Below are 15,557 nucleotides of genomic sequence, written 5' to 3'. Positions count from 1 at the left end.
GACGCCTTAAATAAAAAGAGTCTCAGATACAGTGGGACGGAGAGAGTATTTTTGAAAATGTTTGTTAAATATTTTAGCCGCACCGACGTCGCCTCCTATGTCAAGTTTTCAAGTCGTCCCCCGTCACACGATCTTTAAAATTAATTTTTCATTTCATAAAAAAAAGTATAACTCAATCAATTATTTTTTACTACATTTGAACAACACATGCATTTCACTTTACTTAATTAGCAACCTCTAATCAAATACATATGATATCTCAACCAAAACACTTGCTTAAATCATTCAAGCGTTGCTCGAGAACACACAATCCTCGATCCGAACGAAGCTGAGACACTCATCGTTGATCCATCCGTATTTCTCGGTGAAAGGGTTGGCGAGGCTCGGCGGCGGGTATCGATGGATGCAATCTTCCCACACATTCGCATCGCCCAAGTCTCTGAGGACTTCCCACAAACAGTTGTTGCACTTGAAGCCAGCTCCGAAGCTGATCATCATGATCCGATCGCCCTTCCTCAGCCGCTTCTTCGCCTCCATGTACCCGAGCACGTACCAAAGCCCGCCCGCCGAGGTGTTGCCGAAGCGGTGGAGCGCCATCCGAGCCGGCTCGAGGTCGTACTCGCTCAGCCCGAGGCTCTTCCCGACCCCGTCGATCACAGCCCTGTTTTTTTTTTTAAGAAGACTAAATTAGGGTGTCGTGTTGTTAGGGGCGGACGCAGAAAATAAGAGCTACGTACTTCCTCTGTCCCGATGAAGTTGAGTCGTATTCTTTTCGAGACGTTCCAACAAAGTTGAGTCGTTTCCCTTTTTGGAATAAATTAAAGCTATTTTTTTATTCACTTTCTTTTTATTGTACTTTTTTTTATTTCACTTGTTCACTAAAACTAACTCTTTAAATCTCGTGCCAAAAAAAAAACGCCTCATCTCCACCGGGACGGAGAAAGTATATTTTTAAGATTTTGAGTTCGAAATTTTTAGAAGATAATTTTTTTATTTGCACAAAAAACCAATAATCCAACGATTTTATAATAATTTAAAAAAAATTGCTTGGTGGGGGCTGAATAGATTATTGAGCTTGCTATTATTTATTACTCCCTCTGTCCTACTCTAATAGACTCATTTTTCTTGAGACTTCCCAATAGAATGAGCTCGGTTTTTATTTTGAGTAAAGAAAATGTACTTAATTGATGTGGACCACACAACTTTTCTCCTAAAAAGTAAGTTTTTTAATCTTCATGCCTAAAAAAAAGTGAACCTATTAGAGTCGACGAAGGAAGTATTTTAATATTTTTTTTGTAAAAATAAATGTGTTATAATAATAATATGAATGTACTTAAACTATTATATCAAAAATTAAAATAAAACAAATATTATCATTCTTAATAAGAAATTATTAACTAATAAAAATAAAATTAAATAATTAAAAATTAAGTATATATCATAATTGCGTGAAATAAATCTTAATTAATTCTTATAAAATCAAATTAAAGCATATAAAAAAATTTGAAGAAAAAATAAAATAAAAAATAAAATCGAAAGTGAAACACCTAATTCAATACCTTAAATCTCAAGTATTATTGTGAACGTATAAGGATGTCGAACATTTAGTCAAATTTAAAAAATTGACTAAATTATCTCATTCCTTAAAATTTTAATTGATATATATATATATATATATTGGCACGTGGTGATAAATAGGGAACTCTTGCAATAAATGTTACGGCATGTGAAGATGAGTGTCAATTTTTCAAATATAACTATTGTCGAATTGATTTTTGATGATTTCAATTTTTTGACTATAAGAATTTATTGAGAAAACCAGCCAAATAGTACGGTACGGTTTCATTTTGTTTTGTGTGTAAGGTGAGGAGGATTTGTAACCCCACCACATCTTATCTTCGACTGCACATATAAAAATAGCTACCACAAAATTTGAACCATAGATATTTATATGGGTCCGAATTTATTAGTGTTAGGTATACAAAATGACCACTATATATATATATATATCATATTATGAGGGATATATATATACATTTTTTACTTCATCATATTATTAGTAAGTTTATTAGTATATAATACTCCTACGGATAAAGGTGGTGTTTTTGTCATTTTCGTCTTCATTTGAGGACATATACGATATACCTTTATAAATTTATCTTATTTGCACACATTATTTATAGAAAATTCATCTCATATACTCCCTCCGTCTCACAAAAATATGAACGTTTTTCTATTTTGAGGCGTCTCACAAAAACATGAACATTACTATTTTTGGAAATTATCCCCTTATTTTTCATCACTCATTTTTACACTTATTTACAAAAAAATCATTATGGCCCACCACTATCTATTCTTAATTAATTCATTATACACTTTTTAAAGTGTGACCCTTTTTTCACTCACTTTAACTCTCAACTAACATTTCTTAAGACCCGTGCCATTTCTCTTTATTCATGTTTTTGTGAGACGGAGGGAGTATCATTTATTTATTACCCAACATTGGTGGGACTTTTCTATATTTTATACACATCTCAATGTTTTAAAAAATCGTGAATGAATAAAGTATTAGTATTTTTTTCTTTTTATAATAAATAATTATAAAATAGTGAGACAATTTAAATTGTGGAATGGAAGATCTTATTCCGCAAATTAATAATCAAAATAATTAATCACCCAAAAAATTATGTATATAATTCCACCTACCTTCCCCCAGGGTGTATGCAGAAATGATCAACGCCGGACTTGAGATTGAGGCCGCCGCCGGCGAGGGCTTCCATGAGCTTGTTCTTCCTCTTACCCCACCGGAGATAGACAAAAATGAATCTGATAATCTCCCACGGCGGCAAGATCTTCGGCAGCAGAACTCTGAGATTAATCACAAACACCTGCGCCGCTGCTTTGGTGAGCTTCTTCGTGAGCCGAAAGCCGGCGTAGCCTTGATCATCTTCAACCTGTATGCAGCAGTTGTAGGCTTCGTCGTTGGATCCGAAATGCGTCCTTACCAAATGGTTGAGTTTCAAGATGGCTCGGTGTCGGAATTCCGGCCGGTTCGTCAGAAGCATGGAGCAGCCGCCCGACCGGAATAGGCAGTTCGACAGCATCATCGACTTGTCGACGCCGCGATACCTGTCCATCGATCCAAGGCTTTTTTAGCTAAGAATTCTGCCTCCAAATATACGAACTTTCAATTTATTTATTTATTTTTTTATTTCTTTTCACACAGTTGTTAATTGATTTCAAATTAATATCGTGTTGGACGCATAAAATGTTAAGGTGGACGCATGAAATGTCTATATAGCTTAGTCGATTAATGACTAAACGACATAGTTGGATGTCTACGCCTCTTCAGCTAGTAACGATGACAATAATTTGCCACTTCAACTAACAACGACGACATAAAATTTGATGTGAAAAATCGTTACAATTGAAAGTTTGTTTATTTTTTGAGGTAGAATATTTTAATTTATTTCGAAAATTTATATATTTAGGTACGATTACTCTAATTTGACTTTTTTTTTTCTAGATTAAGCACGGTTCGAGTTTTCAAGCTAGACCAATCCAATAGACGTATTTCTATACAAAGTGATGTCACATCTAAAATTTTGTAAAAATTTAATCTGAATCTTAATTTTGTAATATTTTCAAAAATCATCAAAATTCATGCATGTATTTATTCACCAACGTTATAAAATATGAAAAAAAATATATACTAATAGTTTGTGAATTTACAGTCAATTAAGGAGACCGTCGTCGTCGTACCAGTTGGGGCCGAGGGACTCGGTGCTGACGACGACGGCGAGCCTATTCCGATACGTCTTGAAGAGCTGACGGACGAGGTCGACGGCGACGAGGCTGGCGCTGCAGCCCATGCCGGAGAGGTTGAAGGCCTTGACGTCGGAGCGCATTCCGTAGCGGTTGATGATTCGAGACGATAGAGAGGGAGCCGGCGAGAGCAGCGAGACGTTGACGACGAGGATGTCGATCTCCCTCGGCGAGACTCGGGATTTGGCGAAGAGGTTGTCTAGGGTTTGGAAGAAGATGTGGTCGAGCTCTTGGAGGGAGTCGGGGAGGGACGGGTCGGCTTCTCGGCCGGCGACGACGTTGGCGGGGCTGTGGGTCTCCTCGCCGAGGCCGGAGCTGACGATGGTCTTGAGGAGGAACTTGTATTGCTCCCACCCGAGGTTCGTGTTGCGGAGGACGACGCGGCACGAGGCCTCGGTGTCGAGTTTGAGGTGGTCGGAGGGTTTGTAGCACTCGTAGTTGAGCATGTAGCAGGTGGTGGAGTGCTTGCGCTTGAGGAGGAAGGTGAGTGTGAGGAGGAGAGGGAGGAAGAGGAGGAGGAGGGTTGTGGGGGTTTCCATTTGGGGGTGGGGGGTGATGGGGTTGGTTAGTTAGTAGTGTAGTGTTTGGTTTTATAGTTAGGAGTTTGATGGAGGGGGTGGCTTTTTATTTGTTCGGGAACATTCCAGCGGTGAAAACTCTTGTCTTAAGATAGAAGTCTGTGTGCGTGTGTTAATTCAGTAGTAGTGTTGTTAATGTTGGGGGGGGGGGGGTGATGGGGTTGGTTAGTTAGTAGTGTGTTTGGTTTTATAGTTTGGAGTTTGGAGTTTGATGGAGGGGGGTGACTTTTTATTTGTTCGGGAACATTTAGGCGGTGAAAACTCTTGTCTTAAGAGAGAAGTCTGTGTGCGTGTGTTGATTCAGTAGTAGTGTTGTTAATGTTTAAGGCCGATTAAATTCAAGTCGAACGTCATATTTGATTTTTCTGTCAAAGAAAAAAGAGAAAGAGAAGTCTAGGGTTTGTCCCACACCGGTTTTTGTCAATAAAAAAAAGAATTATTCTTAAATTATAGCTCAAAAATGTGAACTTAAAATAGTATAAATTGTATTTGTATATGTTGTTTATTTAATAGTCCAAGTTCATCTTTTCTAGCAGGAGAAACAAATATTTTAAAAACATTATGTGACAATGGATTCAAATTGAGACGTTTGACCTCAAGCATTAACCACGTTACACTTGGCCAAGGCACGCACACAACACAAGTAAAAATTTCCGACCAATTAATGTGTGATCTTCAAGAAACAGACATCAAAATCAATGAAATGCCTACAAACAATCGATTTTTTTTTCTTTAAATGCTGAAAAACCAACGAAAACTCTCTTAAGCTGAACCAAAATTGTGACCCGACATATTAAGTGAACAACAGAGATAAATATAGATTATATTTATAATACTTTTTATTTTTGGTTAAAAGTTTCCATGTTGTCAAAAATTGGACTATAATTTAACAATAGTCCTACAAAAATAAATAAATAAATAAAAATGACTGATGGGGGGTGACTAATGTAATTAATTGAGTGTTGGTCTAAAAATTGATTTCAACTTTGTAGTACGAATGTGTACGAGTTAATGGAGGGGAGCCCCTTGTTTTAGATGAGTTGTCAAATATTAATGCATTTATGCATCGTTTCCTAACTTACAAGCAAAAACAATTTAGAGAAAGTTGCTGGTTTCGTTATGTCTCCCAACTTAATAAACTCTTTTTTAATTTTTTTCAAGACTATATAAATGCACCCATGCTACTCAAAGCATAATTTGTTGGTATAATTTGAACTTGTATAATTAATCTTTGATCACTAGTCCATGTCATCGTGTAGGCAATTTTTTGAATTATTGTAATTAAATTGTTGTACTATTTTGTATTTTTTTTCTTCTTCTGATTTTATATATAAAAATGTGATTTAGCCTGTCAAAACATGTTTTTAAATAATAAAATGTAAAACTCCCGTCCATAATAGCAAAATGGCCAATAATTAGTTGTTCATTTTTGTACAAAACCCTAAAAAATATTAAAATTTCGACACGACACGGCATACTATATCATTTAGGGCTCATTTATTATACATGATAAGGGTGATACATATACCTATAGCATCCTAATATGTTGTTTGCTTTAAAAAATCAAACATCTTTATAAATTAATGTAGTCTGTTATCTACAATCCATATATTATTGATTCTGTATCACATGATATTAATATCACAAACATGATATATATATTGATACATAGTAAATTAATAAATATCACAGTCAAAGATATCATACATTATTCCATACTGCATAGCAAGCGAGCCCTTAAAGCTATTAGAATTTCCCGAAGAAGGCTCCAAGACATGAAATATTTTATAAAGTTTTGAATTTAATTAAAGCAAGTTATGGTCCTAACAATTTCAAGAAATTGTACAACAAAATCTTAAGAGGACTTAAAGTGAGATTATATATTGATAGAACACCAACAAAATAATGAAAAAGCTAAAACGTACGTGTATTAATTCATAGCAATTATATTGGTGATATTAAAATATACTATAAAGATAAAAAGTAAAAGTACAAATCTCGTGAAGTAAACGTACGGGTAAATTTTACCTATCGTGGTTATGAACCTAGATCCGTACACATATATTACTCTTATATTTATTTACTTTTTAACTTTCTTCCCCACAAGTATTTATTGGGGGTTCGTACTCCCATCAACTAAATAAATTGAGATTTATTGCAATAAATAAAAAAAAAGAACAAAACAAAACAAAACCTTTGGAAGCACAACAAAGTAGACAAGGGTCAGATCTCGTTAAAACCTCTAAAGAGTGGAGGAACATGATTTAATTTAATTATCTCGATTAACATTATTGTATTACGTTTATGTTCTATTTTATTAATATATAATGTATATTTCTAATTTTATTTTATACATACATTGATATAAGGGCATATGAATAGAAAAGAATGACGTGTAATGTAATTGATGAAAAACTTATGACGCTTTTAATAGAAATAACGCGATGATATATAGAACTAAAGGGAGTTAATAAAATGAAAGTTTTGATCCTCTAAAAAAAACCTATCGAAACAAAAAAACCATTTATACAAAAACCTTCAAAATGCGTTTCGCCAAAATACTCTCTCCGTCCAATTGATGACGACTCATTTTATTTTTTTCTGGCAATCTTTTTTCGCTCCAATTAGTGTGATAATATTTTCCATCATATAATATGAGATAAAAAAGAATGCTAAAATTTCCAATACGTTCTTATTCCTCTTTTTCTTAGTTCCTACATTGGTTGTCACTTGTCGACATTAAGTAAAAATGTAATCCAATGTTTTTTTACCAAGTCCAAAAAACGACTTATGTGATTCTGAACAATCTCTCTCTCTCTTAAAGGCCTGGTTTTGAATTTTCCACTCAGTCAGAATTGCCCTTCCTGTTCACACATTTAATGAGATACAAATTTAATGGCAGTATATACATTTATTCTGTCAGATATTTGGATACATTTTTTTCTTTTCATTTTTTACATTTTGATACTAAATTCTTACTCTCTCCGTCCACCAATTCGTGTCCTAAGGGAAATGGACACGGATTTAATAAAAAATGTATTATTTATTTGTTGAGTGAAAAAGAAAACCCACAATTAATAAGTATAATTGACTAATGACATTTTTTAAGATTAAAAGTGGTGGGTCCCTCAATGGCATATGTGTAAAATATAAGGTAGTAATTAAGGAAATAATTACTAAAAATAAGTAAAACACGAATTAATGAACGGATAAAAATGACAAATTAGGACACGTATTGGTGGACAGAGAGAGTATACCGTACAATATCACCAACATGAAATATTCAAAGAATGAAAAAATTCAATGATGAATTATTATATATTCTCATTACAGTATAATATAAAAAGATCGAATTGTCCCAAAATTAATAATAACGTATTTTCAAGTTAACTCACTTAATGAGCCCACCAGCTACTGAGCTGAGTATCATCAACATCTCCAGATCTAGGAGCTTGACTCGTTTACAGCCCTAGATGCAATGCATTTCAATGTTGTAAGGAATAATTATTTTTACCTTTTTTTGGAATACATCAGCCTTTCTTGCAAAGATTACAAACAACCTCAGCCTCTTTTCAGGTGTGATTTATGATAACTTGAGAAAAGCTTCTATAGTAACTCCATCTCATAACTGAGTGAAAAGACTCATCTCGTACCTTCTTCACCGTTGTTGGCTCGTCGGGTGTCGGCTGCATCCTCCTCCGTTTCCGCCTGCACTGCTGCCTTCCTCTTGCTTCCCCTGGTGCCGGAGTACTTGGCAAACGCTGCCTTCAGGGCAGATCTTACGCTGATCTCTTCTTCTTTCTTATGCTCTTTGCTCGTCTCTTGATTCTCCTTAACTTCCTCGTTTCTTTCACTTACAGATGCGATAGGATTTTCAGCAACGGGCGCAGCAGGGTTAGGAACTGCGCGCTTGAATGGCTCATGGAAAGTATCGTACAAGCGTCTGACCTGTCATCGGAAAAAAATGATGAGTAACTGTAAATAAAAAAGTGTTATCTAAAGACATGCTCTAGAAAACAACATGAACAAGATGTAGATAACTGAAAACTGCAATACTATGATTATGATCAGATTCGGACCCAATTTCGGGTGAAGAGAATTAGAATTTGCAGCATCAGCCTAATCTTCGACTTAGCTCTATATTTTGCATCGTTCTACCTCAGTGAGATAGCATTGTGCAGGAACCGCAAGAAAAGCATTACCTACCTTTCTTTCTCCTATGCCCGGGCAACGGGCAAGATCTTCCATTGATGCGTCCATGATATTGGAAAGAGACTAAATTTGGTAAAATTCGAAGTCAGTGCAAAAGAACAAAATTAGTAACCAATAGAATCAAGTGCATAATAAAAAAACAGAGCCTTACCCCAAATGTAGACCCAAGAGTAACAACATCTGTCTTGTTAACATGCCGGATTGATGTGAGTGCATGATTTAACTATATAACAGAACAGGACAATAGTATCGGTTATATTATTTTAATCAGCAGTTTATTGTTTGTCGAATGTAATAAGCTTCCTAACTACGAAAGCTAATAAACTATCAATAAAATGAGCCATACCCGTGAAATGTAGTCCATATCCATCTGTCCCTGAATAAGATCGGCAGGTTTATTTTCATAAACTTTAATGGTCTCCAGGTACCGACCACACTCTTCCAAGCTAAATAAAGAAAAGGCAAAAAACCAGTCGGGTAACGTAAACAAAAAATTACACAAGAAAGGGTTAAAAGAAGGGGGCAGGCATTAGCAGTTTTCGAGTTTCAATAGCCAATTTATTCAATGACAATTCTTTTTCAACTCCGATAAATAAACGTTGATGAAGTAATAATTTTCATTGTAACATAGGCACCAGACACAGAAAAGATACCTCCAAGCACATAAAAGAGTGCAGTCATGGAGTAGTGCCGTTTTTGTGACTTCAAGTAGAGGCTTAACAACATCTTCCTGGTACCAACAGGGGAGAAAATCAGAGACCCCATATGAAAATTTAGTTCAAAATTTGTATAAGATAATATCAGAGGCTTACCACATCAACATGGCATAATACGATGCGAAGCTTGAAATTCTTTTGCAGTTCCCTTATCCGAAAATACAGATAATCTGGATGTAGAAGATGATAGCGAAGACTGAACAAGACAAGAGAACAAATCCTGATTATATAAGAGGATCACTATACTAACTGAATGAACAATGGAAAGATATGCTAACATGTAGGCTTGATTCTAACAATATGCAATGAGGACTAAAAGTATCAAAATCCATTGATAAGGGATATAACCTCTTAATTTTCTGAACATTGGTCAAATGCACATAACAGCAAAATGAAAATGGACGAGGGAAGACATTCTCATCATCTAGAGCAGCATAAATCACCAGACTTGGCTTTAAGTCCTAGAATAATGAAACATTAATAATCTAGGTTGAAAGCTGGAATATGTGTCACATTAGCAGAACAAAGTAATACAAATATGCCTGACAGGCTAAGCATGTCACATTTTGCCTTCCAGGTATTTTCATTTCTATGAAACACATTGCTTCCTTGTAACTTCTCAACAACATTTTCTGAGCAATAAAACATACTCTCTCTCTCTCACACATAGAATTTTGTTCAATTTCCCACAAGCAAAATTAGGAAGTGCTTAATATTCAGAACAGTTAGAGAAAGGGACATAATCAAGATGCTTTTAGCATCCACATCAAACCCTTCATATATATAACCATAGTATAACAAAATGTCGTTTTTTTTCTCAGTTTGTTAATGATATTATATCTTGCTTTCTGGGTATCAAATTATAAATTTACTTTCGTTCAAATTCTGGTCTTTGGAAGCCAAAAAGTACTAGTTAACCAAGATTTTGCAAATAAAAAATAAACCCAAGGCAAAAGGAAGTGGCCAAGTTAGGTTTACGGTCCTCATTGTTGCACAGAGGCGTTGTTAAAGGTCCTTTCTCAAGATTTCAGTTAGATCAAATAGGTGTATTTCAATATGATGGTGTCAAGATATTGTTATCTCAAGAGCCTGTGCCAAAACACATGTTTCTATGATCATAATAGTGGCTACATCGGAATAAGAGTGCTGTCAAACCATGCCATAGGAAATGTACTTGATTCCCAACATATAAACATCGATGAAAATTGTACTTGACTTCAAACCTCAAATAAAGCGCACAAGCATTTTGGCCCAACAAGTAATCGCAAACAACATCAGCGAAAACCCATCGAACATTCCTTATATGCTTTAGCAAAGGGTTGCCCTTCTGCATTACAAGACAAACATGGGATAATTTAGAAATCATATTATCAAGTATCAACCTACAGGACCTGGAAAACATAGTTATCTATTCCCAATGGAGCATGAAAATGCCACAACAGTTTACAGTCTCAGAATTTGGAAGGCATCGCCAGCTTATAACAGGCCAAACTACATGTAATTTGAACAAAATAACAAATACAAGTCACCAAGTTTTATGCCGATAGAGGTTAAAAAATGCATTATATCAAAATTTTGGTGGCTAATCTACACTTTTTAACTGGCTCCCCAGGTTACGTTTAGTCATGTTGAGCCCACATAACAAATTAAACATTAACGATGAGTTTCACATGCCATTTCACCTATGCATCAAAGCATTATTATTGATTGAACATATTGGTTATAGTGCACAAAAAAAGTAACTCACCTGTCTATGGCTAACGATGATGGCATTCCGATTTGCACCAGCTGATGAAACTGAAGTGGAAGGAGCTTCAGATTGAATGGTTTGCCTACAACACAACCAACATCCTACATTAACCACTCTAAAGCAAAACGCATTCTCATAATTATATATAGAGAGAGGGAGATAGAGACCTTGGATAAGATCCTTGAGAGGATGAAGGGGCATCTTTGGAGGACTGGGCCACCGGTACAGATGGCGGGGTGGTGTAAAATTCAGTGTTTTTGATAAAATTGAAAGCTTGCGAAAAGGAGGAGGAAGGCTTGAATAAAGATTGCGACTTAGGTTGGGAGCTCTCAACCACCTCTTCATATGAAGGTATTTTCACAACAAATGATGCATTATTCTGTTTCTGCTGCTCAGGATCACCTCTGTTTTCCATCTTCACAACTCACTCTCCTAATTCACCTTTCCAAAATCCCTCCTTTCTACTTCCTTGATCAGTTTAAATCAAATTTAACATTATAATTTTACCAAACCTTCAGAACATTCAATAAACACACACAACCAAATCAATTCAGTAAAAATTCAGCCTTCACTACAGAAAATTCTACCGAATTCTTACTGGACAAATTACATCCATGAATTACAGCAAATCAACAACATAATTTTTTTCAGAAAGTGGTCGCATATAAATCGACCTAATTTAGATGAAGAAGAAGAAGTACCTCAATGGAAGAGCAGAAGTGATGGCGGAACAATTTAGCCGGAACGGATGATGCGCACTGCGGCGGCGGCGGCTTGCTTACCGATGCTCCAGACGGCGGCGGAGAAACGCGGTCAAGGAGAGAATTGGGAGAAACAATATTAAATATTAACTGTAAAACTCTTCCAACTTATCTTGGATCAAAACGACATCGTCTTAATTTATGAAGTATTAAAATTGTTTCTTGTGGTTTGGTTTGGATAGAGTAATTAGTCAAAGTCGATATATAATTTACCATCAACTTGAAAAAAGTGTTACAATTTAGGATATTATTGAACATATTAATTAACTTCAAATTTAATAATTAAAACATATATAATTATATATCATTTAATTTATTTTTAAAAATAAAAATAGGATTTAGTTATTTTATTGTATTATCTACATTTTAGTTATTTTTAAATAATTTTTTGTAACTTTTTTTATTTTTATTAAAAAATAAATTAAAAATAAAAGATGCAAAAAAAATTACAAAAAATAACTACAATATAGAGAATACAATAAAATAAATAAATCCTATTTTTATTTTTAAAAATAAATTAAATAAATTCAAATTTTCTCTATTAAACTAGAATGTGGGCGGCCACAATGTGGCTGCATAGATTTATTGTAATTATATATCATTTGTCAATAATCAAGAACGACCACATAAGTAGAGCAATAAATACAAAAAGATAAAAGAGTTATTAACGCCTAAACTAAATACACGAACTTCGAGCTTATTTTGGATTTTCCACTCATTTTTTTTATGAACTTTGAGAATTGTCAAAAAAAGTACATGAACTTTGGCTCATTTTTTACCCATGAAATATATTGTTATTAAAAAATTATCCAAATAATTCTTTTGAATTTAACTAGCTAGCTTAATTGATTTAATTAATGATAAGTTGAACTCGTAATCAAAACGACGTTGTTTTGAAAAAATAAAAATTTAAATAATTATTTGAATCATATCATTTTTATAACAATATATTTCGTTAAAAATTTAAATAATTATTTGAATCATTTTTATAACAATATATTTTGTGGGAAAAAACAAAATGAAGCCAAAGTTTGTGTAATTTTTTATAATTCTCAAAGTTCATGGAAAAAATAAAATGAGTCAAAGTTTGTGTATTTTTTGAGAATTTTCAAAATTCATGGGAAAAATCAAAATGGACCGAAAATTCGTATATCTAGATGCCAATAACCTAAAGATAAAAAAAGAAAGAGAGAAACAGTTGAAGCACAAGCTCTTACACCAAACTTAAGAAAAAGTATGATACAAAGATCAAAATAACTCGAGCAAATTGGGATGAAATATCCTTAATGCTTATTTTACAATCGTTTATCAATCCAAAGTTGGGTTATTAATCAAATTCAACAAAGAAAAGTTAATGTACATTTTTCTAGAATTGTCATTTGTCAATTCTAGTTCGGCTTGAGAAATAATTAGACTAGGCTATACTATATTTATACAGTAGATTCCAAAGTTAAGGTATATAATTAATTTGTTAAAATTTTAACTTTTGTAAATAAAAGTTAAGCATAATCCACAATATTATAATAAAGCTTATTTTCATAAAAAATATAATTGAAATAATATATATAATACTCCTTCCGTTTATAAAGAATACTCCCCTTAAGCTTTTTGCTATTTTGGGGGTATCTATTATATGATGGGCCATATTCTCCACTCACAATACAATTATCATTTTTTTAAGTGGAGTCATTTCTCCATTCACAATACAATAACCATTTTTATTAAAACTCATGTCGTCCACTTTTATGACTATTTTTTGTGGAGGACTATTTTTTGTGGAGATGGTCTCCTGTGAAACCGATTTTTTTAAAAAACCACATTCACAATGACACTATTTTCAACATACAAATGATACTTTATCATTATAAAATGTCATTTGTATGTTGAAGTAGTGACATTGTGAAGGTGATTTTTTTAAAAAAAAACCGGTTTCACATGAGTTTTTGTGTTTTTCGTGGACGGAGGAAATAATAAAATATGATACAAAATTATGGGACACCGATTCTCATCAGAATAAGATGTAGCAAAAATTCATAGGTCTTGAAGGAGTGGAGTAAGGCCAATTAATCCAGCATGATACATCCAATCTCAATTATTTGAATGCCAAGATCTAAAATGCATCCAAGTTATCACTATAACCAACCTCAACCAATCAAAATTAATAATCATTGTCGGAGATCACTCTAGGATTTCACACACTCCGGATTTCGAGAAAAACGACACCGTAGACGAAGTAAAAGCTCCATTTTCCAGTGAAGTAAAGACGGTGGAGAAGAACAGCGAAAATCAGTTCGCCAAGTGTTCGACAAAAAGCCCAGATGAAAATAACTGCTTATCTAATAACGGGACTCCATCACAAAACTATTTTAAATGAGATAAAATTAAAACTTAGCAAACTTTGAACATAAACAACATTGTATAAACTCAAAAGCACAAACTCACAAGTAGCAATCATAAAACAACAATCTGATGTCTGGAAAAGAATAAAAAAGCAAGAAAGAAAAGCTCATAATATATATTTGTCTTGAATCAACTTCTCCTCTGTGTTGGAGTAGCTCTCTTCCTTGTCTTCTTCTTCTTCTTCTTATTCTTCATGTATGTGTATCCAACACCAAAAAAGAATTCCACCAACCATCTTGGCCTTCCAAATCGAATAATCCAACAACCAATTCCAATTCCAACTATGATTCCGCTTCCATATCCCATCACCACACTTTTCCATCCAAATCCATCTATAAATCCATACTCTTCTTCTTCATCTTCTTCTTCTGGCTGCATCCGCTGCCCATTCTCCTCGTTGCATTTTCTCGTCAACGGAAATCCACACAATCTCAAGTTTCCCACATATGAATCATTCTCAAATGTGGAAAACTGAGTAGATTGTGGTATTTGCCCCACGAGATCATTCATTGAAAGGTTTAATTTTGCAAGAAATGTCAACCTCGTCAATTCACTTGGAATTCTTCCATCCAATTTGTTCGATGACAAGTCCAATGATTCAAGCACACTTATATTTCCAAGAGATGCAGGTATGTGTCCCGTGAGATTATTGTGCGACAAATTCAAGTATCTCAGCGAATTCAGATTACCTATGGAATCTGGAATACTACCAGAGAAATTGTTGGAGGATAAGTCAATGGTTGTAAAGGTTTTCAACAATCTCCTCAATAGCTGATCGAGACCTTTCAAGGTGATTCTCATCTCCAAAAAAAATAGAAAATAGCGATCATCATCATCACTTGGTGTTAGATTTGTTTGATTTTCCTTCACATCCATCATTGCTCTGAAATTCTTGAAATATGTTTGAGGGAGAGACCCCACAAATTCATTGTCAGATATATCTAAAACTTGCAACTTAGGAATTGGAAGGTTACTTCGTGAAGGCAGCGACATATTACCATCAAACTTGTTAGACTTCAAGACGAGCACTCGAAGCTCAGGAAGAGCTTCCATCCAAAACGGAAATTCATCTTGTATTCTATTATTTCCAACGTCGAGACCCTTCAGACTTTTGCAATTGATTAAGGATTTAGGTAATCTTCCTTGCAATTTATTACCACTCAAATTGATGGACTGAAGACTACACCCTTTGATAAATATTGATGGAATGGGGCCACTAAAGTTATTTGCATTTAAATGAAATATGGACAACGATTTGCTCAAGTTTCGAAAGCATTGTGGAATTGTCCCTTCCAAACTGTTATTTGAGAGTAGA

General features: G+C 34.3%; 3 protein-coding genes across 4 annotated transcripts; all 3 read right to left on the bottom strand.

Moving 5' to 3' along the window:
• Positions 1-133: 133 nt before the first annotated feature.
• LOC131005917 (3-ketoacyl-CoA synthase 19-like) lies at positions 134-4,371 on the bottom strand. The gene is made up of 3 exons (XM_057933038.1): positions 3,763-4,371; positions 2,707-3,129; positions 134-661 (listed from the first exon to the last, which is right to left on the bottom strand). Exons 1-3 carry the CDS (start codon positions 4,362-4,364, stop codon positions 286-288), a joined length of 1,401 nt encoding a protein of 466 aa, XP_057789021.1. The 5' UTR covers positions 4,365-4,371; the 3' UTR covers positions 134-285.
• Positions 4,372-7,697: 3,326 nt separating this feature from the next.
• LOC131005935 (DNA excision repair protein ERCC-1-like) lies at positions 7,698-11,952 on the bottom strand. Of its 2 annotated transcripts, none has more exons than XM_057933056.1 (10): positions 11,783-11,952; positions 11,249-11,549; positions 11,079-11,163; positions 10,555-10,658; positions 9,428-9,527; positions 9,269-9,345; positions 8,962-9,061; positions 8,767-8,838; positions 8,610-8,678; positions 7,698-8,351 (listed from the first exon to the last, which is right to left on the bottom strand). In XM_057933056.1, the coding sequence occupies exons 2-10, from the start codon at positions 11,494-11,496 to the stop codon at positions 8,046-8,048; spliced, it is 1,161 nt and encodes a 386-aa protein (XP_057789039.1). In that variant the 5' UTR covers positions 11,497-11,549; positions 11,783-11,952; the 3' UTR covers positions 7,698-8,045. The 2 variants fall into 2 exon arrangements, with proteins under 2 accessions (XP_057789039.1, XP_057789038.1); XM_057933055.1 differs by having other exon boundaries at positions 11,249-11,542; positions 11,783-11,935.
• A 2,419-nt stretch (positions 11,953-14,371) lies between these two features.
• Positions 14,372-15,295, bottom strand: LOC131012969 (receptor like protein 27-like). The gene has a single exon (XM_057940957.1). It carries the CDS (start codon positions 15,293-15,295, stop codon positions 14,372-14,374), a length of 924 nt encoding a protein of 307 aa, XP_057796940.1.
• Between the last annotated feature and the right edge of the window lie 262 nt (positions 15,296-15,557).

Source organism: Salvia miltiorrhiza, chromosome 1 (genome assembly GCF_028751815.1).
Source record: "Salvia miltiorrhiza cultivar Shanhuang (shh) chromosome 1, IMPLAD_Smil_shh, whole genome shotgun sequence".
NCBI lineage: Eukaryota > Viridiplantae > Streptophyta > Magnoliopsida > Lamiales > Lamiaceae > Salvia > Salvia miltiorrhiza.
Note: the sequence above shows the minus strand (reverse complement) of the source record. Positions and strands in the feature narration are given on the sequence as shown.